At 39.1% G+C, this 21,478-nt stretch overlaps 4 protein-coding genes across 11 annotated transcripts; 1 reads left to right on the top strand and 3 right to left on the bottom strand.

Annotated features, from left to right (window-relative positions):
• The first annotated feature begins 696 nt into the window (after window positions 1–696).
• Window positions 697–8,912, top strand: LOC104820191 (probable ubiquitin-like-specific protease 2B). Of its 2 annotated transcripts, XM_019203703.1 has the most exons (16): window positions 697–981; window positions 1,386–1,699; window positions 1,788–1,869; window positions 1,958–2,007; window positions 2,539–2,730; window positions 2,856–2,931; window positions 3,844–3,952; window positions 4,258–4,314; window positions 5,000–5,131; window positions 5,370–5,570; window positions 5,656–5,711; window positions 5,801–5,894; window positions 6,194–6,284; window positions 6,938–7,057; window positions 7,614–8,000; window positions 8,121–8,912. In XM_019203703.1, exons 1-16 carry the CDS (start codon window positions 843–845, stop codon window positions 8,706–8,708), a joined length of 2,688 nt encoding a protein of 895 aa, XP_019059248.1. In that variant the 5' UTR covers window positions 697–842; the 3' UTR covers window positions 8,709–8,912. The 2 variants fall into 2 exon arrangements, with proteins under 2 accessions (XP_019059248.1, XP_019059259.1); XM_019203714.1 differs by lacking the exon at window positions 697–981 and having other exon boundaries at window positions 1,610–1,699; window positions 1,759–1,869.
• Window positions 8,913–9,272: 360 nt separating this feature from the next.
• Window positions 9,273–14,000, bottom strand: LOC104820159 (mechanosensitive ion channel protein 3, chloroplastic-like). 6 transcript variants are annotated; one of them, XM_010550531.1, is made up of 14 exons: window positions 13,685–14,000; window positions 13,243–13,344; window positions 13,082–13,141; window positions 12,557–12,711; window positions 12,296–12,419; window positions 12,103–12,200; window positions 11,899–12,012; window positions 11,449–11,509; window positions 10,962–11,111; window positions 10,728–10,838; window positions 10,446–10,613; window positions 10,251–10,364; window positions 10,117–10,173; window positions 9,273–9,998 (listed from the first exon to the last, which is right to left on the bottom strand). In XM_010550531.1, exons 2-14 carry the CDS (start codon window positions 13,321–13,323, stop codon window positions 9,441–9,443), a joined length of 1,851 nt encoding a protein of 616 aa, XP_010548833.1. In that variant the 5' UTR covers window positions 13,324–13,344; window positions 13,685–14,000; the 3' UTR covers window positions 9,273–9,440. The 6 variants fall into 6 exon arrangements, with proteins under 6 accessions (XP_010548833.1, XP_010548845.1, XP_010548839.1 ...); XM_010550543.2 differs by having other exon boundaries at window positions 12,103–12,197; XM_010550537.1 differs by having other exon boundaries at window positions 13,800–14,000.
• Window positions 14,001–14,737: 737 nt separating this feature from the next.
• On the bottom strand, window positions 14,738–17,495 carry LOC104820143 (phosphoglycerate mutase-like protein 2). 2 transcript variants are annotated; one of them, XM_010550518.1, is made up of 10 exons: window positions 17,299–17,495; window positions 16,943–17,010; window positions 16,701–16,808; window positions 16,434–16,513; window positions 15,948–16,110; window positions 15,759–15,833; window positions 15,578–15,666; window positions 15,289–15,408; window positions 15,131–15,175; window positions 14,738–15,029 (listed from the first exon to the last, which is right to left on the bottom strand). In XM_010550518.1, exons 1-10 carry the CDS (start codon window positions 17,456–17,458, stop codon window positions 14,996–14,998), a joined length of 942 nt encoding a protein of 313 aa, XP_010548820.1. In that variant the 5' UTR covers window positions 17,459–17,495; the 3' UTR covers window positions 14,738–14,995. The 2 variants fall into 2 exon arrangements, with proteins under 2 accessions (XP_010548820.1, XP_010548825.1); XM_010550523.1 differs by having other exon boundaries at window positions 16,943–17,004.
• Window positions 17,496–18,051: 556 nt separating this feature from the next.
• LOC104820135 (glutamyl-tRNA reductase 1, chloroplastic-like) lies at window positions 18,052–20,687 on the bottom strand. Its single transcript, XM_010550510.2, has 3 exons — window positions 20,315–20,687; window positions 19,752–19,993; window positions 18,052–19,580 (listed from the first exon to the last, which is right to left on the bottom strand). The coding sequence occupies exons 1-3, from the start codon at window positions 20,562–20,564 to the stop codon at window positions 18,456–18,458; spliced, it is 1,617 nt and encodes a 538-aa protein (XP_010548812.1). The 5' UTR covers window positions 20,565–20,687; the 3' UTR covers window positions 18,052–18,455.
• Between the last annotated feature and the right edge of the window lie 791 nt (window positions 20,688–21,478).

Genomic DNA, 21,478 nt, shown 5'->3' with positions numbered 1-21,478 from the left:
TTTTGTATTTTCTCTCTCTCTCTCTCTCTCTCTCTCTCTCTCTCTCTCTCTCTCTCTCTCTCTCATGTGGAAGCGGAGAGCTCTGCCGTACGGCGTCTCCTAAAAAAGGGCAAATCCGTCATTTGGGAGTGTCTCATGATTTCCACGTGTCAACAATCGACCGATACCATAATTTTTTATTTGTTTTCCATTTAAAAAAACTGACCATTAATTACGGAGATTTGCAGGAGGGTGGTAGCTTAACAATAGAGATCGACACGCTTATGTTTTTTTTCCCTAGCAAAAGGAATATTAAAATTGACTTGTAATTTAATGTATTATATAGTTTTAAAATCTAGAAATCAACTCTCAAAACTATAAGCGTTAGAAGAGATTTAAGGCTAAGATCAACCGTACTATAATTGTAATTTTAAAATTGCAATCTAAAATTTTGTATACATTTATAATTAACACCCAAATAATATTATTTTCTTTCAATAAGGACATAATATTTTCTTTTGCTTTAATTGAGAGATAAATTATTATTATTATTTTTTAAAATTTATGTTTCTATTAATACTGATGATGGATTATTAATTTTATGTGATTTTTGAATTATCGCAAATTTTTCATGCCGTAAAAAAGGTTACACCCTAATTTCTCCGGACGATTTTGCCTTCGTATAAATACCTTCGCGCGTGAACCTCAGACGCGCTCACAGGTATTCCGTTTGGTTTCTCAGGCAGCCCGGCCCCTTGTTGACTCGTCTCAATTTCGTCTCTCTCTCTACTTCCGATCTCGGATCTCCGACCACCGACGAGGATTCTGCGTTTTCCGGTGGCTTTGGTTTAGGTCTCCGACAGATGAAAGGAAACGTCGAAGATTTGGATCCCAAAGAAGTGGACGAGCTCGGGGAACTCAATTCTGGGAAGTTCTTGATGAAGCTCGGAAACCCTAGCCCGGGAGATTCTCCGGTTCGACAACGCCACTGCGTTGGAAACTGTAAGTTGTTCCTCTTCGTCCTTCGATTTTGAGTCTGCAATCTCGATCTCTCGATCCAGTTTCAATTCTGGAGATGTATGGGGGCGTTGAGCTATTTGGATCGGAGACAAAAACAAGCTAAGATGAGAGAATTTCTGTTCTCACAGGTTTTAGTACGAATTTTGTAAGAATAATGCATAGTTTCTCGATATTGAAAGTGTGGGGCGGAGGCAATGTACTTGCTGGTTCTGTTCCAAATCTCTGGGTGATTTGTTACGTTTTCTGATTAAGGCATGTAATGTTCGAATTTGTCTTTGACATTGTTTTGTTTTGTTCCACGTTTTGTTATGTTTATTGTCTTCCAAAACCCTAATTCTTGGAGAATCCAAGCGGATCGCTGTCTGACATAGTTGATATTTTTCCAGTTTGCCAACAAAATGTCATTCAGAAAGAAGAACTGGGAAATTCAAGTCATGTAGAAGCTGATGATGTTGAAAGTGACTGTATGTCTGAAGATGCACCTACTGTTGTGGCAGAAGCTGAGGATTCAAGGCAGAATGGTGAATTTCGGTGGGCATTGGCAGACCATGAAAAAGAAACAGATGCAGGTCAAGTCAATCATGGAACTGGGATTTTCTCTCTTCAGACAAGCTCAAAGAATTTCTGTGGTGATTCTGGTGAAACTTCTTCACCTAGCCGATACCAGCTAAACTCACGCTTTTCCGATTCTTCGCCCAATGTATGTAAATCTTGTTTATTTTTCTTACTTCACTTACTTCAAGGCATTAAAATTTTTAGCTTGCTATTCCTGGACGTAACATTTGCAGGAGGACCAATTTGATACCATGTCAGCTAGTGATGAAAGCTTGAGTGATCGTTCTGCACAGAGCCTGGCCTCTGATTCAGAATGTGATGAATCTACAATTTATGGTTTCTTTATCTCCGTGAGAGGATGCATTCTTATGTCTCACCGCATATTGTTTTTTGTTTGTGCCAGATATGCTCAAAAATTTGAGAGCTGAACATTATTTCGATGATATGGATACGGTAATGGTTTTCGTTTTTCATGATTGTTTGGCTTTCGTCTGAGTGTAGATTATTGTAGTTCAAGTTTTTTTTTTAAACTAGTCTGTCGTCCCATTTAGCTGCCAGAAGATGTACCACAAGTTAAGATGATATCTTTACCACCTCATGTCGACTCTTTTTCTTCCGCTGTCTCATGTTTGACATGATATTTTTATTTCGTGTTCATCTTATCCCCATTTTGGTTTGAACTTCTTGGTGTCTTTAGTTGTTCATTTAGTTAAACTATTGTTTTTAAATGAAAATGCTGTCATCTGCTACCTTTAACCAAATTGTTGTGATTTTTTCGTTTTGACGTCTTTCTTTATTCAGCTTCAAAAACATTCTTTCCATTGTTTATCATGTGTAATAAATGGTTGCACATTGGTTATTAATCCAATGCCATGTCTAAGGATGCTGGCTGATACATGCATGTTTGTATATTTTAAATAGAACTGTCTGGAATGTACAAAGTAAGAGTTACAATATGTTGAGGGACGATTTTCCTATTTGCAGATTGACATAAACGCGGCGGTGCTCATGTTCCCAGAATATGTTAAGGATAGGCCTTCTGCTGCATCTTTGGTAATCTTTTCATGCAACAGTGTCATTGTCAAGGGTTATCCTGTAAATAATGAGGAAGGGCCATATTCATATGATTGGAGAGTTGAAGACATTGTAAATATCGAAGACAATTGGTTCCAAAATGTGAGTTTTAAGTTTGTCGTTTGTTTGGGGCACACTTTTGTTTTCAGAAGATATTTTCTAGACTGCTATTTTATTATGGGTATAGGATTCTTGTAGTGTTACAATTTTTCCGATATTTTTTGCAGGTTGGATTGGTCACTCTGAAAATCCAAGTTCTATTGAATGATGAAGAATGTTATGAGGATCTGCAACACAGTACAGGTCTGTTAATTGTTGTATACTTCCATTTACATCGTCACATTGCATTTATCGGCTACAAATGATCTTGTTATGATTATATAAATAGTCAACTTAGATCTCTAATAGTATTGGTTTCTTATATTTCTGTTGAGAAGCGGTCTTTTAAATTTAGGGCTCATCATGTAGGCTGTAGCTACTCTGAAGGAAACTTGAAAAATGTGACAATGATTGGGGTTATTTAGGCGGGTTTACTGCATATAGTGACTCTTAAAGACTGCTCTCTCCTTTGGTAGCGACTGCATCTCTTTTCACTAATTTGTAATCTTTTACTGCAAGACATTGTGTACAGCATGGTATTGATTTTGCATAAATCTCTAAGCATAATCATCATTTCTTTCCCGGTGGTTTTTGCAGGCTACTAAATGCTTTTATTAGTAACTAAGAAGTGCTTAAAATGCTCTAGTTTTTATTTCACTCTTCCATTTTTTTTGGTTTGGTTGGAATAAAGAAAAAAAAAACAGGAGAGTGTTTGAAAGGTAGAAACTGTGGTGAATGGATAACCTAGTGGTAGTTAGGTACTTTAATTTCTTGTTTAGCATTTAATGCTTTAGTGGCAATAGACTAGCTGATTTTGTATATCTTCCAAATTGCTTGTGACTCTCATTTAGTTTGTATAAGAGGAGCTGCTCAATTTTTGTCCTTAAAATGATCAATGGTTTCACACAGGAGATGTTTCATCTAATTGCTTTCCTTTTCATTTTGCCTAAGAAAAAATACCGACTAGTAAGCTATTACATTGCAGAAACCACAAAACTTTCATTTGCTTCGAATGATCTAAATGCTCCTCTGAATGTAGCGGTCTTTTAAGCATTAAGACTTTTCAACACAAGGGATTCTCTCTCCAAGTCTTCTTATTGCTTCCTGTCGTTTCAGTTATTAAGGAGTTGAGACTTGCGGCTGCAGAGTATAATTGGCCTGAGAAACAACAAAAGATCAATTCATTGAATGTGAAATACCGTTCTGTCTGGAATGCAGAGCCCAAGTAAGTGTCTATCCTCCCTGATTATTCTGGAACTAGAGCCCAAATGATGTATTCGGTATGTCAGATCATACTTTACGCATGGATATTACTTTTTTTTATTCAATATACATGGTTTTGACGCAAGTATCAAAGCAAAGATTTAAGTGTAAAGCAAACCAAATATTAAGGCAAAGACAAACTTCCAGAGGGAAAGCCTAACCAAGTCTTGAAAGCAACTGAATTTCTTTTGGTTTTGGTAAATTGTAAACTTTGGTGCAACTTGTTTTCTTCCATCTGACTTGGTTAACTGATTCATTATATTGTAGCTGCAACATGGAAGTATCTGAGGATCATTTGTCTCACCGGAGGCATTATTTTCCAAGGTAAGGAAGACTAGATCCATCTCCATCATTCCTTTTAATTGGTTTATGAAGTTTTATGGTATTCTTGAATCTGATGTTGTCTTTCGTTCTATTTTTAAGATGAACTTGCAAATTGTTTCATACATGGATTAATTCCGTTTTCTGAAGTATTACTGAGCATTTGTTTCCTGTAGCCTCGTCTTGGGTATAATTAGTTTATTTTGTGCGATGGAAGGAATAAAGAGTCTTATTAATGAGTTTTAGGGTAAAAAATGATGAGTTCTTTTTTTTTGACACATAATTTACTTTGCCATAATAGATTAGTGATAGGCATGCTCAACTTTTTTCGCCTGGTATGTTTGAGTTTTTTAAATCTTGTAATAAAGTGGAAAGCATATGGAAACTACTAATGCTCCTTCATACAAGATTAAAGCTTTTTCTCATGCCTTTCAAGATATATGTAGTACATTCTTGCATCAATCATTTGTAACCCTAATCAACATCCTGACTCCTAAGTAGATGATAATTCTTTTCATTGGAATTAAAAACTGGAGAACTAACGTTCATAATCTTTCCAGAACTAGAGAAGTTTTAAATGCACTTTGTTCTGAATGTCCTTTTCATTTGCATTACTACGGTACAGAGTTTTTCTTGAAAATTGTCAGGCAATCCATATTAATTGCTAGCTTTATGAATGTTTTTGTAGTTTTGATGAAACTTTTGAGGATGTCATTTATCCAAAGGGAGATCCAGATGCTGTTTCCATTTGCAAAAGAGATGTGGATCTCTTGCAGCCAGAGACATTTGTCAACGACACAATCGTAGACTTCTATATTAAGTGAGTTCTGTTCAACTCAATATCTCTGATGTGATGTGGTATACTGTTTCTGTTGGGATATTATTTTAACTATGTATGAAACTATGACATGTCTTATATTGACTATTATAAACTTCTGCGATGCTTCTTTTATCATGGTAGAAAAGGTTATTTGTTGTGCTGTTGGTAGATCATACCTGCTTTTACTGAAAAGTCTTCAATTTAATTGATCCGATCTACACGTTTGATTGATTTACAGGTATTTGAAGAATCGGATTCAACCCGAGGAAATGCATAGATACCATTTCTTCAACAGCTTTTTCTTTCGGAAGCTAGCTGATCTCGACAAAGATCCATCAAGTATAGCAGATGGCAAGGCTGCTTTTCAACGTGTCCGTAAGTGGACAAGGAAGGTGGACATATTTGCGAAGGATTTCATCTTTATTCCTGTAAACTTCAAGTACGAACAACTTCATGTTATTGCTGTTTCAGTAATTCAGTTACATATGAGTTTGAGATCTGATATTGCTAAATGTTAATGTTAGTCTTCACTGGAGTTTAATTGTCCTCTGTCACCCTGGTGAAGTCGCTCATTATGAAGGTAGCATGGAATATTACTGTGTATTTGATCGTTTCATGATAATTCAGTTTATTACATCTATATATCATTTTTTAATTTATTATCTGCAGAACTAGACTTGGATAACTCCAGAAAGGTGCCATGCATATTACATATGGATTCTATCAGAGGAAGTCATGCAGGGCTTAAGAATCTTGTCCAAAGGTATATTAGCTCCCTTACAGCCGTGTTCTGTTTCGTCTTCTGATCCGTGTCTGATGATTTTGAAAGCAATGTGTATTATATATAGATAAGCATTCACAGTGACAGGACATAGCATCTTTTCCTCACACCCTCTTTTATTTGAATAGCAGAAGAATATGTGGTGGATTAGTTCCCCACTCTGCACATTTTTTTTCCATCTATGCACGCTGTTCTTCTCGGATCGTGTTTATTAGTTTTCATGTACTAGCTTAAAGCTCCATCATGCGATCTGTTGACTATAACTTTTTGGCTACTCTTAGTTACTTGTGCGAGGAGTGGAAGGAGAGGCATAAGGAGACACCGGATGATATTTCTTCGAAGTTCTTGAATTTGCGGTTTGTCTCACTTGAGGTGTTGCCCCTAGGCTTTAAATCTTCTGCTGTTGCCTGACTCAGTAGGAAATATGAAAAGTCCTTCATATATTATCCTTCTGTTGTGTGAATTTAGTTCACATCACATTACATGCAATCTGGTATTTTTGCTGATCCTTGGTAGATTTGAGAATTTCCTGGGTCATACAAATGATTTTATTTTTCAGAAATTTTCATTTTTGAAAATCCTCTCATATTTACCATGTTCTCTTGTTCCTCTCACTTCACCCACAGTGTAGATTAGAAATTTTTATCAAACTCACAGGTGGCAAAATCATGTTTAATTCCTTTTCTTTTTGAAAATTACGTATTGGTTACTTTTTTCCGATTGATTAAGCACAATATTGCTACTATTCCTTGTGCTTTACAGTGAAAGCATCACTCTAGATTTGATTAGATTATATGAATTTGGTCTGATACTCATGTAAAACTTTTAATCGATCTCTGGCCTTTGTTGATATAGCTATGGTGCTGTTGCCATCTGTATTCTGTTTCCCTTGTATCTTTTGTGATGTAAACACATTGGTTCGCTGTTTCATCTTAAACAAATCTCTTACTCTGTATTTCTTTGTCGGTTTAATTATGAACTGTGCGATGTTAAATTGATGTCACATTTTTTTGCTTTTGTTTCAGTTGCCACAGCAGGAAAACTCATTTGATTGTGGCCTCTTTTTGCTGCACTATCTGGAGCTTTTTCTTGCTGAAGCTCCACACGATTTCAATCTTTTCACAATATCAAGGGCTTCCAACTTTGTAAGTCTACATTGTAAATGCAACCTTTAGTTTTCAGAAATTTGAAACCCGTAGTTGTAGGATTTTGAGGGTATTGGTCATGAACCCTGAATAATTTTATTTTTTTAATCTCAAATTATGGCGTTGAGTGCATTTATAGATCAAATTTTGATGTCATACTCTACACTTAAGTCCAGTTTCTCATTTTGCCATTAGTGGATCCTGCACCTCTCAAAACTCAATATTCTCCCTCTGCAATCAATGCCAACTTTCTCTCTTTTGGTTATTCTGCTTTTAGTTTCGACCAAAATTGTGTTATCTGATTTTGCAATTTCTCTTAGTGGTGATTGCTTTTGAGATCCGTCTAACCTGAAGGAAATCCGCTTCTTGTAAAACTTATATTTGTTGGGTGTTTACTTTTTCGCCATGCTGAAAAAGTTTGCTTCTTGAAGGAATCAGTTCTACGTTTGTACTCTGGGCTAAATTCTACGGGTTCCTGTGTGGTTATCATCAGTTTATTTTTAAGTAATGGTATTATACTCGGTCTGCTGATCATGACACACTACGTTTTGTGCAGCTTTATCTGAACTGGTTTCCTCCTGCCGAGGCTTCACTGAAGCGGACCCTGATTCAGAAGCTGATATTTGAACTCCTTGAAAACCGTTCACCGGAAGCCAGTAGTGAACAGAACCAGTCCTTTGATAGTCCAGTGGCTGAGGAGAACAATATGGGCGTCGAGGTTGTTTCAGTGAATATGATGCAGTCCCAGGACGGTCAGGGGATCGAAATGACTTTGCTTGAAAGATCTCCCACAAGGAACTTGGATGGTGGTAATGAATCTGGCATTGTCCTGAGGGAATTGTTCGATGCAGGAGCTGCTACAGGATCATTACTTGGACAACTACAATCTTTCGAGGAACCATCTTCGTTTTATCATCTTTGTGATACTACATTGTCAAGAGAGGTATACCAAGATTCAAGGGAACAAACAGGCTGTTTCCGATTATCAAATCTCTTGGTTTTGATGTATAGTTTTTGCGTTTTTATCTTTATTCCTTTCCCCTTTGTGTTGCTTTTTCTGCAGCAAGTGGACACAGAAGCTGGTGAGCAATTCATGTGCCTAAACTCCGGGGAGAGTAGCTTTCAGCGATTCACCGAAACCGCTACTCCTAGAGGTTCTGGTGGTTTTGACACTGACACATCCTGGAACCTGGGGATGACGGTGCAAAGACAAGGTGATGGTGATTCATCATCTGAAACATCCTCGACAAAAGGCTCCGACGATTCAAACGATATTGGTATCATAGAAAACATTACATTGGAAAATATCGGCAACATCCATGGAAAGGAAACCAATCCAAGCCCGGTTAGAGATACATTATCTCCGTCCACACAGCCTGAGATATTTTCGTCAGCTGCGGATTCTAACGGTGATGAGCCTACAACTACTGATAACGTAGAACCTGTGGTTCCATCGAGTAAGGATGATGACAGAGAAGATGAGACTCGAGATGGGAATAATGACTTTGAAATGGTGGAGCAACCAAGTGATGAAACGGGAGAGGATGGTGATGAGGAGGAACCCAAGGAGCAACCTGCGAAAAGGCCACGGCTCACACCTCCGGACGAGAATGAAGAGATGGTAGCTTTGCCGAGGGATCTCGGATTGTGATTATAGAAATGATTGAATCTTAAGAGCTCGGCTCAAAGGAGTCATATTCTGTCAGGGGTGTATGTGTGTGGGGGGACAGAAGTAGAAGAAAGGAAGGTTGAGTATAAGGAATAGGAGGAGGTAGAAGAATTAGAGAACCGTTATTGTTTGAAGCCAAGTTAGGTAGAAATGGGATTTTTCTATTACATTTGTTTTGCAGCTGCGTCTTTGATGTCGTCAATCAATCAGTGTTCTCATCAACCCACTCCACATTCGTCTGTAAACTCGACGTTTACGCGGCGTTTGCAACTTCTGGCGAGTGGAAAAACGATCGGTCTAATCAACGGTGTATATATGAAACAAAAAATCTAATTGCAACTTTCCCCCTATATTTTGGTACCGATAATAAGCATTAATAGACGACAACCAATTTACAAACACACCGAAAATATCCACAAATCGTGTTGCAAACGCATTGATATAACCAATCAAAACTTTCATTGTTTTGACGAGCATACGAGAGAAAGTTTGTGAATTTTTATTTTTAAAATGAGATTTTTTTAGAGTTTGATTTCTAAGCGCCTATTTCATAAATGCCTTCTTTCATAAAAACTCGTTCAAAGCATTCAAGATAAATAGGTTAAGATATTTACAGACATTGAGCGCTCAGCTCTTCACCTAAAAAAACCAACAGAGCCGCGCTCTCTCACTTCCACACACACACAAAAACAGTTTCCTTTCATTTTGGGACTATCACTCTGATCGCAATCCGATTTCTTCGGATTCATCGGCCGCTTCCTCCTCCTCGTCTTCGATCGGAAGCGTACGCTTTGAACCCTCCAACGCAACCCCGAGAACAATGTTCTCTTCCAGCGCCGTAACATTTCCACCCTCCCTCTTCTCTTGCGAAACCACAGCCTTCTTCAACTCTCCCTCCCCTTCCTTTTCCTTCTCTTCTGCTTTTGAGTTCGAAATCGGGGATGTTGTCTTCAGTCTATCTTTCTTTGATTCCTCTTCTGTTTCCGATGATGCTGACTCTTGTTCTCCCTCAGAATCCGTTTCTTCGATTCTTTGCGCCGAGTTAGGCGAGGGCTTGGCTTTTTCGTCGCTGCTGTTGATTTTGTAGGACGGCTCGATCAGCATGAGTCGACGGTGGTTAATTGATGAAGATGCGTGCGTGAAAACGATGTCGGAGAAAGCAGCACTGTCCACCTCGGCCTCGTTACGCATTCTCTGTACCGTGCGGATGGGAGTTGCAAGACGAGCACCGTGATGCCTAATAACTCTGAGAAGATCCAAGAGCACTGCTTCCTGCCCGGGAAAAAAAACGTATTTAAGTATAAAAATTTATTAGATCGATCTCAAACCACAACGATTATTTTACACAGATGAATAATTTCAGAACGAATCTTGAAGGCATTATCATTACCTTAACACACAGGTATTCCTCGAAACGCGATGTCTTGACAAAGCAGGATATTAGGATCTGCAACATACATAGACAGACATGAACACTTCTTTACGTACTATGTATAATCTGTTGTCGGGAACTATTTTCCGTACCTTGAGGGCCTGGTTCTCCGGATCTACATCTTCCAAAAAAACTCTTCTGTGTATTTTTTGCTGCTCCACTTGAGGATTTTTAGCCAAAACCTTGCGCATATCAGCCACGATATTCTGTAAATTCGAAGGCATAAACTCGTTAAACTGAGATTTAGTCAATGGATTTTCAGGGTGTAAAAAAGAATGCCCTCTCACATTAATCTTGCTGACGTCGAGATGACTGATGCAGAGATGTGTTTTTATTCGCCAATGAGTCTTTTGGCTGAGGTTCCTCACCACGCTTACAGTGAACTTGTGGTTTGGAATATGGACTGCTTCTCGGTCATCACCTCTTATAACTGTGGGAGACCACCACCCAACATGCTGGTAAAAAAAAAAGGGTCAATCCTTATGGAACAAAGTTTACATTATGTACTGCAGCAGTAGATATCGTAGCTAAGAATCACGGTAACAGCGATAACTGAAAAAGAAACAAACCTCTACTGTGCCGGAAACTTCATAGCCTTCAATCCTAGTTTGAATCCATTCGTTCAGAACAAAGGGCCGGGTTGCATGAATCATGATACTTGAAAGAAAGTTCGTGAGTATCTGCGTTATATCAACGTCAAAGAACAAATGTCTCGCTAGTGTTGTTCCTCATCGACATCATAGAAGGTTATTACACATGTACTGAGTTGCGGGTATTGCAAGAGATGAGGAGTTAAGAATTACCTCACGACCAGCTAGTGTGAGGAGTACTGTCCCAAGACCTCCGGCTGTCAACCACTTCTGGGTAGAGAAACCCAACAGCTCCATAAATAATGATACAGCAGCTACCCATGCAGCAGTGTATACAGCTTTCCCAGCAAAACTGAAACCCATCTGCCATAGCATTGAGCGGAAAGTTTAGAAACAGGATCCGTTAATAGCGCTTTACATGCACCCTCCTTAAAATAGGATGTTTCCAGGAAAGAAAACATTAATGGTCGTGAAAACTGATGGTTCTAAAGCATTCTGCATGAAACACCGCAGGCAATTACCAATTTCTTCTAAGAGATAAAAACTAATAGAGCATGGGGGTCATTTCACTTGTTAAACTTTGAAGCAAGTACAAGGCAGAGCATTTGAAGGTGCCTTGTATCACTACTTAATGAATAAAATAAAGCAGGCTGAGAAATAGTAATATAAGAACAAGAGTGTTAAGCATAGAGAGACATACGTTCCTAGCATCATTGGAATTATTTGTCTCTGTAAAGAATTTCTGTGCCTGTTGAATCAAGCTGCAGATAATATATATTGCATTGATCAAACCGCAGATTTCATCAGAAATGCTTAATAGCTGAAAAAGCACATAGAACAAAAACACAGATTTCTGACAGATGTACAAGTAAATATTCAAATATTGACACAACTATATAGAACACTGAAGAAACTTTGAACTATACAATGAGCAAATGGCCGAAATAGTGAACACCAAAATGGCGAGATGAAAGAGAAACCAGAGAAATAAAACAGAAATTTAAAAGGCAAAACTCAAAGATGAAACCAAACAGCACATTCTTTATCATGAAACCTGGCTGAAAGAACCTACTGAAAGGTCATCAGGTCAGCTGAAGGATATATTAACTTATCTAAGCTTAGAGATCACATCACAGACACTCTTGCTCACCTTGATAAACAGCAGGCAAATGCCAGCACTGTTGATAAGGCTCGGGCAAAGTTCAGAAGGCGTTGCTTAACAGCCTGACTGGCACTCGAAGGCAAAATTATCGGGTCCAGTGTTCTGAAAGACAACTTCAATGTGGTTATAGCAATAAAGAATTAAAGTTTAGTAGCCCAAGAAGACTAAAAAGATTGATGGGAGAAAGTACACCTGCATAAAAGAATTGCACCACTCCAGAGCAACAAAGGCTGAAGATATGACACCGCAACATGTGTACTGCTCTTGTTTGAGTTGGCATCAGTCCCCTTCTAAAATTAACATTTGAATCGCAGAAAGCGATCACTAGAATAAGGCATCAAGGAACAGTAGATAATGAAAGATATTACAGACGATGACGACCCACCTCGAAAAGGGCAACCAAGCCAAGTCGCAACAGTGGCCTAAGACCCCATGTAGCAAACGCCAGAATCCCAACAGCTGGGATCAGTTTGAACAACTGAGGATTTCCACGTAAAGCATCAGAGGCCCTGAATTCATTAAATTTCAAGTGCATATGAACTGGATTCACACTTTAAAACTGAAAATGCACTTGGAAGACAACTAAATGCAGTGTGTATCACATCACCAATTAATAGTAAAAATGGATAAAAGGTCAAGAACTAACCTAGTAAAAACCATTGCAGCTGCTTTAAGAATAGGAGCCTCATTTCCTCCTGGCAATAAAACCGATCGACAAACAAAAACATTACATCTAGATGATACAGGAGCTACTGAACCACTCAAGCTCTCCAGAAGGTGGAAACTCCAAAAATCTTGTCTCTAAATCAACAAAAAGACAAAAAAGAAGAAAAAGAAAGATGGTCATTCCAAACTAACATGAAGAGTAGAGGACGAGTAAATAGCTTTACATAAATCATGAAAGTATGAATCTCCTAGAAGGGGAAAAAGAAGAAAAGCAGCAAAACTCGACAAGGCTAAAAACAAAAACATGAAATTATATTCCGATAATGCAACAGAGCAACACAAACATTACCAGACCCAAGAAACAGAATCCCGAAGTGAAGGAATTATTCGCAGAGATTTCGAAACAAAAACCACCGAGAAAAACCGAGGATGAAGCGTGCATGGGGGAGCCAACTAAACTATCAACTAAAAACTGAACGGTGAGATGTCTTAACACAGGCCATACCGTGGAACATGATGAGAGACCTGTGTGAGAAAGAGATACTCGGTTCTTACCAACACCAGTCTGCAAAACAAAATGCAAACGCAAAGGAAATCAATTCATGTGTAGTGATTAGAACTCAGAAATCATGATGAAATCAAAGCTCAAAACATAACATCCCGTACGTTATGGTATCCGGAAGGTTCATGGATCTTGTGAACTTTGAGATCATGAGACAATGGTAGAGAGACAGCATGCATCATCATCCGAAATAATGATCAAAACTCCTGGAAGCAAAATAACGTAAGCTACTCTATTCAATGAAATAGCAAAATCATATGCACTAAATAGTTTCCACAAAACAAATGCTGTAGACGCAAAGTCAGATTCCTAATTAAAAAATATAAAACAGAGAAAACAATTAAAACTCAAGCCACTTTACGCATAGATTACAAAGATGAATATTAACGTAGATGGTTGAAAGAATCCTAAAATTCACAACTACTTCAGTGAACATGATCTAGAAATGCGTATAATCATAAAACCGCATAGATCAATTCGAATTCCGTCTGAATAAACCCACTAAATCAAGAGCAACCACCAAACGAAACCCGATCCGTATAATACCTCGGAATCCTTCAAATTTTTTAGCAAAATCTCCCAGGAATCACCAAAAACTTTCCTGGAAAATTTACCGAAACCACATCCGTAGCTGAGAAACCCAAAGAATCAGGAAACAAACCGCGAGAAGCAGCTCAGGAGATCGAAATTGAATGCAGGAAAAAAATGTGGATAGTCAGCTAAATCGTGAGCTTCCTGATACTTTCCGAAGACGCAACATTCCTCTAGCTAACGTGCGCCGAGACGTGATCCCTCTCTTTCTCTCTCTCTGGACGACGATTGAGAGTTTTGGATATGAACAGTATTCGAATGGTGCCGTGGTCCCGCGACTTTATCTTATTACGACCCGACTCGTCGTCGAGTCTGATCCAAGATTTTTTTTTTTAAATAATTAATTTGTGATTTTTGAACTTTATCCTAAATGATATTTTCCACGTGCTCAATAATAGTCCTTGAATGCCTTACGTGTCGATCCGCCGACCACCCGACTTTGTCCAATTCGCGGTTTAGCAAACCGGATCGGTTATACGGAATTAACCCGAGCCGGACTATACCCAAATATTGGTTTTACTAAACCCAAGTGAAAATAGGGTGGCCATTTCGGTTATTAACCAAATAACCGAGCCGAACCGAACCGAATAAGACATAACCGTATCCGAACCGAATCCGACATCAAAATCGAACGGTTATGATTTACTTAAACCCAAAAAACCGAAACCGAAACCGAACCGAACCGAATAAAAAATAACCGAAAAAACCGAGAGGATAACCGATATTTTCTTTGGAAAATTGAACTTTTTACCAAAATCGAACCAAACCCGAACCGAAAAATAACCGAACCGATTTATATAAAAACCGAATGGTTATAGTTTTTCTATAACCGAAATAAGCGAACCCGAATATAACCGAACCGAACCCGAACCGAAACCCGAATTGACCACCCCTAAGTGAAATAACTAAATTGAGCATCTTGCTGCAACGGACGGTTGACATCAAATCTTGCATTTCAACGGTTGAGATGGGTTCAAAAGTATTGACGGCTGAGATGAATACTGAAAATCAACGATTGAGATCCTATCTACGGATTGAATCTCAAAAATCTGTCGAGACAAAGAATGAACCTTTCAATGTTTACTTGTTCTTTGGTGTACCTAAATCTCAGATCTTTGACGAATCAATCATATACCATTACTGTTACTGTTTGAAACACTTCACTTGTGAGTTCGGTTTCACTTTCAGACAATCTTCTTTCTCTGCTCACACGTCTGAAACATTGCTTGGAAGATCTTCCCCAAAATGCATCTTCCCGGGACAGAGTTAGTTAGCCGTTGCAGGATCCGAACTTCTCACACTACATTCAACATATACTCGAAACATAGCTGAGAATTACCACAAGAACGATTGCGAAATAACTGATCGATACCGGCTTTTTTTTTGCTATGGAAAACTCACCATTTATCCACCAGAACCATAGAACGAAGCTCACAGTTGGCGAAACTGCAAAGGGTTTAGAGGTTCTTATCAATGGTTAGATGCTGATTTGGGACTAGCAATGATAGGGAATGACTTGACGAAAAAGAAAAAGATCGGTTTAGAGAAAGATGACTCACTGTCTGGAGATTTCGGATTTCAGAGATGGGTCAGAATCGTTTCCGAATGAACATAAGGTGTGATACAAGAATCCGCTGTGAGTGACGACGGCAATCTCCTTCTCTTTCCTTGTAGACAACCTGAATCAGTTCAAAATAATATTACAATACCCCAAACCAGCTTCTTGAGCAAGATTTCGTATTCATTTACCCACGAGATCTACTTTCTTGAGCAAAAACCCGAGCATATCAGGCATGCTATGTTCATGGATGCTCAGTTTCGAAGATGTAAGATTTGAAAGCTACTCACCAGTCCATGAACTTCACGCCTCTGGCTGCAACTTCTTCTTTCTTCTCCCTAATGTCGGGATTCCACAGAACATCTTCATCAGTTTCTATCTGTAAAGAGAATAAACGATACTGTTAAACAAGAACGAAACTAAGCTTAATCACAATTAAAGCATAAGAGAAAACTTTAGAAAGGTGCTTGCCAACGAAAAATCAACTGCAGGAAATAGTTCCCGGTACTTTATGATATTGCTTCTCCTGTCACAAGGATGAACACCCTGACATCAAAATACACAAGAACATAGCAAATGACTCTCAAAACCCGAAACACATTACGAATAAAAAGAAAAAGCGCCTCGTGAACCTAAGTTTCCCGAGGAAAATAACTATACCAAATGTTCTCGGCATAGTTCCACTGCTAAGAATGGTGGGCAATCTAAACATGCTATAGCGGCACGATTGCTCTTCCCTGCATTTGTGACCATGAGAGGAGGTGCATTAACTCTTTCTGTGTAACCTTCACCACCAAAAACTCCAACAGCTGTTTGCAAAGTCCTATAAAGATATGAGCATTGAAGTAGATACAATCATTGCAAGAACTGATCATGGAACATGGATGTGGCAATCACATATTACATTACATTTAAAGTTTGCAACTTGTCTCAAGTTAAACAGGATGATCTGAAAAAGATGAAGGCCATTTCACCATTTGCATATGTCCACACTATATATATGCCATCAATAAAGTCTCGTTCCATTGTATAGCAAAAAACCAACCATGAAAATGCCTCTGAAAATTGAATCAACAAGGCTCTACTTAACCGAGATCTTATTCAAACCAGATTCTCTTGCAAAAACCGAGGCAACGATACCGATACCTCAGTAAAGGAGAAACGATCACCAGCTCGATTCTCTTAGAGAGTCCACTTTCCTTAACATGCTTGCGAAGGTTATCAACCTGCGATTATTACATCACCCAAAGTTACTCCCCTTGCAAGAAACACACATCAATCTTACGATATAGTATACGATCATACGAAACAAACTTTGAATTTCCATCATGGTAATCATAATCAAGACATGTTTCAATGAACTATTACACGTATAAACCGCTGAAAGACATGACTAACACTTGAAGAATTTACCTGTTGCCACCCAAGAGGAGTAAGCTGGGCATCGAAAAGTTCCTCAGATAAGTAAGCATCATGGTTTTTCTCTCCTTCCACGTTATGAATCCCTTGAGCATGCCTCACCTACATTACCATTCAATGCCGTTTCCATCAAAAACCCAATTCAGCCTGATGCATTTCTCAGCATTTGAGGATCTTAACCTGACGAAACGAAGAGACCAAAAACAGAGCAAGGCAATGAAGTTCCAGTGACAAACCAGATGTATGGTTTTGCAGCGGTGGAGTGGGTAGAGACCTTGACTCGGGGCAGCATCCATGTCTGAAACTGAGAAACGTTATAGACAAAAAAATCGCCACAAGCTTTTACGAAAATCACTAAACTCAACAATTTGTTCGTCCTCGGGAAGAAAATGTAAGCCGTTGCAATACAGAAAATGGAGCAACCCTTTTTCCTAAACCGTAATTCGATCAATAATACACCAGAAAGAGTGGATCATCGAGGCTTTTAGATTTCAACATCTACTATGAACGAGAATCTAGGAAAAAAAAACATTGCCGGAAAACGACGATGGTTAACATGGGCAATGAGAAAAAACAGAGAGAAGAGACATACCGTGAGAGGGAGTTGCGCTGCAACGGGGAGAAAGAATGTCAATGGACCGACGAAGACGAAGACGCAGAGAAGGAACAGATTGAAGAAGGAGAGGGGAAGATAAAGAGGAAGAAGGCGAAGAGGAAGAGGCAAAATAGGAAATAGAAATAATGGCGGCCATTGGCACTGTGCTGATTCCGTTGTGGGAACTCTTAACGTTAAACCAAGTGAGATCCCCTTTTGATTATTTTTTTTCTTTTTATTTATTTGTTTTTGTTTGTCGTTATTATGATTTGTTTCATCAAATATCTTTTTTTAGAATTGGAATATTCCAAAATTCTCCTCAATGACCATTTTATAACCATACAAATAATTCACAGGTCAGTTTCCCAAATTGTGAAAGAAAATATTACAAGATTTGCATTTGTATGCATAATTCTAAAGAGTGGCTATAATTTTCTATTCAAATATAATTAAAAATTAATTTTGTATTTGGAAATATAGTTCTTTAAAATCTAAATACTACATAGAAATTAAATAAACTCAATGAAAAACAAACAACCCGTACGGAATCCGATAAATGAGTATAAAAATCCGAAAATAACCCAAAAATAACGGAGTATCATTTAATTGCAAATCTCGAAATTAGTTCAAAACCCATACGAAATTAATTGAATTATTGCAGAATTTCACGTCCTCTTCAGAATTAAAAACAACAAATTATTTTTTATGAAAAAGTTTAAATGAAGTTTTTTTATAAACACCAAAAACCAATAACAGTTAAAATCGATCACCATTTCAATGCAAAAACATCTTTGGGAATGTTCTTAGGACAAGAAGTGCAAATACTCAAAAACACCAAAGTGGGATAAAAGAAGCCGAGAGACAAATGCATTCTCTACACTGCGATGCACCAAAGTTCATCAAGTTACAGAGGCTGTAAATGGAACTTTGATCATACTCTATACTCAGAGATCTATCAACTTTCTGATGATTACATCTGACGACACTGGAATGATCCGGGTGAACGTTAGATGCGTCTTTTCTCGCGAATAAATTGAATCAACGATCCCATTCGAGACCTATACAATGACTATATATACCTCGGTGAATGCCTGAGGAGAAGTTTACATCCTCTTATTCGGGTTTTCCTAACTGTCTGTTCCGGAAAAGATGCGCTACTTCTGCCCCACCTTGGCCCGGATTTTTTCCTCTAACATCGACAGATCAGTCTCCAAACCGTACATCCTGTTCAGGGCGTGCATATTCTCGAGCGTTTCGCTCAGGGTTCTACTGTCACTGCCATCACATCTCAAATGCTGCATTGGACCGTGCAGAAGTTTGTTCACGATTCCCCTGCTGAGATCATCCACCGCCCTTCTCGTCTTCTTGTCGATGTTTTCCCCCATTTTCGACAAGCATTTCTCGAGCTCTGCAACCCTAATCCTCTCGGCATAAGCCCTCAGTTTCTTGATTGTTGGAACTGTCTCTAAAGAATCCCTCCAAGCCTCAAACTGTTTCGATTCTTCAGCTATAATGGCCTGAGCCTCCATTGCTTTCCTTAGTCTGTCCTCTTTGTTTGCAGCTACCACTTCCTTGAGGTCATCCACGTTGTAAACCCGAGCATTTTCTACTTCACCGACACAAGATCCCACGTTTCTCGGAACTGAGATATCGACAAAGAGTCTTCTACCTCCAACATCCGAACCGACAGAAGGGAGTTCTTGAACATGTTCCTTCAAGAACAATGGAGTCTCAGAGGCTGTGCTTGTAAAGATTACATCGGACTCTGCAGCACAAGATAGAATCTCCTCGAGGGGTTTGTAGATAATCTCAACACCCTTCATCTCCTCACGGATATCGGCAACTTTTTCTTCACTTCGGTTCACAACCACCATTTTTGTGCAACCCTTTGCAGCCAAGTGCTTAATAACAAGCTTCCCCATCTTTCCTGCTCCGATTACCAACATCCTAGCAGACGAATGGGAAGATTCCGGGAGCTTCATTAGAGCGAGTTCAACGGCAGCTGAACTGACCGAAACAGCCCCAGCAGCGATATTCGTCTCTGTTCTCACACGTTTCCCAACCGTGATGGCGTGTTTGAATAGCCCACTTATGTTCCTCCCAAACCCGTTAACTCCTTGCCCGACCTTAACCACTTGTTTAACCTGCGCAAGGATCTGACCTTCTCCAAGAACGAGAGAGTCCAGACCAGCCGAGACTTCGAAAAGATGTTGTGTCGCATCCTTGTTGTACAGCAGAAATCGGTGTTCACATATCTCTGAAACCGGGATTCCACTCGTCTGACAACAAAAGAAAAGAGGATCATTTAGCATTTGCAGCTAACCAGAAACAGGGTTTTCACCAAAATGCAACCAAAAACTTCACTTCGTGTAGGCTAAAAGCTGAACAACAATGGCTACAACACGCTCTAATCGGTTAAAGGGTCACAAGCCATGGGGAAAAGGAATCACCTTGGACATCCATTCCGTGACTTCTTTGACTCCACGGTGCTGAGACAGAGCCAACACATAAATCTCCATCCGATTGCAGGTACTGAGGACGGCAGCCTCCTCAATGTGATTCAAACCACACAATTCTCCGATAGCTCGAGGCCATTCGGCTTCAGGAATGGCAAGCTTTTCTCGCATTTCGACGGGAGCAGTGTGAACGCTGAGACCAATCACGATAATGCTGCTTCTTTCCTTCGTATACCCTTTTACATACACACGATGAGATCGTCAGTGGAAGAGAGCAATGACTAAGATCTGGCCTCTATACACATTACATAGAAAATCGTGAAGATCGACAGAGGAAAGAAACCAAATGAGCCTTGAGATGATATCATGAAATCAAATCATCCCTCTTCGTGATTATAGATTATCGAATTCAAGAGAGAAAAATCAAACGTCAGAAGTTTTAATTTCATTGCCAACTCCAACGAAGGGAGACGCGATCTAAACTTCGAATTCGAGAAAACCCTAAATCGTAATCGGGAACCAAGATAACCCATTAAAAAAGGGAGAAAAGATCGTACTGTCGGCGGCAGAAGTCTTGAGCTGCTCGAGAGCGGAGATGCTAGACGCCATAGACGCGGAATCGGAGGAAGAGAGTTCGCAACGCGCTCTATGGATCAAAGCTCTCCGGTTCCGATTGCTCCTCAGAAGAACATGGACTCCATGGAGACCCGAATGGGTCGACGAAGACGACGACGAAAGATGATGATGTCGATTCAGAAACAAGGTCTCCAGCTTCGGCCCAACGATGAATGCACTGGAAACCGCCATTGCTTCACACCGATCTCTCTCTCTCTCTCTCTCTCTCTCTAGGGAAACACCCAAACCCCCCAAGAAAACGCTCTTCTCCTGTTCGAATGAAGGCGTGTGGCGTAGTTGAAAAAGGAGAGGGAGAAGGTGAAGAGGGATTATTACAAAAATATTAAATTTTCGGCCCGAGTGAAATAACAACATTAATACGGGATTATTACAAAAATACCTTTAAATGTCGATTTCACTTACATGACATACCCTTCAAACAAAAAACCTTCAAAAAAAAACTGAAAAAGAATGAAAAGACATCGTTACCCCCTTTAAAAAATACACGTGTCAACATCTGGAGAATAAAGACAAAAAATTGGGAAGTTACTAAATTAAAAAAATTTGAAAAACCAAACAGTTTTTTTTACCCCTTTTCGACAGACACTTTCATTTCTTCATAGTCGTTTCTTCTTCTTCATTTTCTCTTCACTCTGTGATTTTTCTGTGCGATCTTTCTGCGAGTTCATCAAACTCGTCAAATTTGCACGAATAATGGCTTCGTCTTCGGCCCCCTCTTCGTCTTCATCATCTTCGGCCCCCTCTTCGGACCCTACTTGCGAAGACCTCCAGGTATAGTTTTTTAACTCCGCAAAAATCAAATTTTTTAGGGTTTCGGATATACATTGAGATTCGGTTTTAGAATTTCTATTAAGTTTTCGTTAAGAATAGGGTTTGAAATAGAAATTTGAAAAACTATGGTTTGAATGACAAATTGTCACTGAAATATCGAAATAGGGTTTTCGGATTGGGTGAGAAACAGTGTTTTGTGAAAAAGACGGATAGAAATCGAGTCACGATGATATTGTCGACAGTCGGATGCACTAAAACATAGATTAATGGTCATGCTAGATATTAGTTAAACTTAGAGCACCCGTCAAACAAGT

The sequence above is a fragment of the Tarenaya hassleriana genome, unplaced genomic scaffold (genome assembly GCF_000463585.1).
Source record: "Tarenaya hassleriana unplaced genomic scaffold, ASM46358v1 Cleome1, whole genome shotgun sequence".
Taxonomy (NCBI): Eukaryota; Viridiplantae; Streptophyta; class Magnoliopsida; order Brassicales; family Cleomaceae; genus Tarenaya; species Tarenaya hassleriana.
The sequence above is the reverse complement of the archived record's forward strand: the minus strand, read 5'-3'. Positions and strand labels throughout refer to the sequence as shown.

Coding starts and splice junctions, on each gene's coding strand:
- LOC104820191 (XM_019203703.1), top strand. CDS start 843: ATGAAAGGAAACGTCGAAGATTTGGATCCCAAAGAAGTGGACGAGCTC. Junction 2,932..3,843: donor GGATCTGCAACACAGTACAG/GTCTGTTAATTG, acceptor CTGTCGTTTCAG/TTATTAAGGAGTTGAGACTT. Junction 7,058..7,613: donor TATCAAGGGCTTCCAACTTT/GTAAGTCTACAT, acceptor CGTTTTGTGCAG/CTTTATCTGAACTGGTTTCC.
- LOC104820159 (XM_010550531.1), bottom strand. CDS start 13,323: ATGATGATGCATGCTGTCTCTCTACCATTGTCTCATGATCTCAAAGTT. Junction 11,112..11,448: donor ATTCCAATGATGCTAGGAAC/GTATGTCTCTCT, acceptor ATGCTATGGCAG/ATGGGTTTCAGTTTTGCTGG. Junction 10,614..10,727: donor AAGTTTCCGGCACAGTAGAG/GTTTGTTTCTTT, acceptor TTTTTTTACCAG/CATGTTGGGTGGTGGTCTCC.
- LOC104820143 (XM_010550518.1), bottom strand. CDS start 17,458: ATGGCCGCCATTATTTCTATTTCCTATTTTGCCTCTTCCTCTTCGCCT. Junction 17,011..17,298: donor CAGCGCAACTCCCTCTCACG/GTATGTCTCTTC, acceptor AACGTTTCTCAG/TTTCAGACATGGATGCTGCC. Junction 15,409..15,577: donor GGCGTGAAGTTCATGGACTG/GTGAGTAGCTTT, acceptor GAACTGATTCAG/GTTGTCTACAAGGAAAGAGA.
- LOC104820135 (XM_010550510.2), bottom strand. CDS start 20,564: ATGGCGGTTTCCAGTGCATTCATCGTTGGGCCGAAGCTGGAGACCTTG. Junction 19,994..20,314: donor CAAGACTTCTGCCGCCGACA/GTACGATCTTTT, acceptor TGTATGTAAAAG/GGTATACGAAGGAAAGAAGC. Junction 19,581..19,751: donor TCACGGAATGGATGTCCAAG/GTGATTCCTTTT, acceptor TTTTGTTGTCAG/ACGAGTGGAATCCCGGTTTC.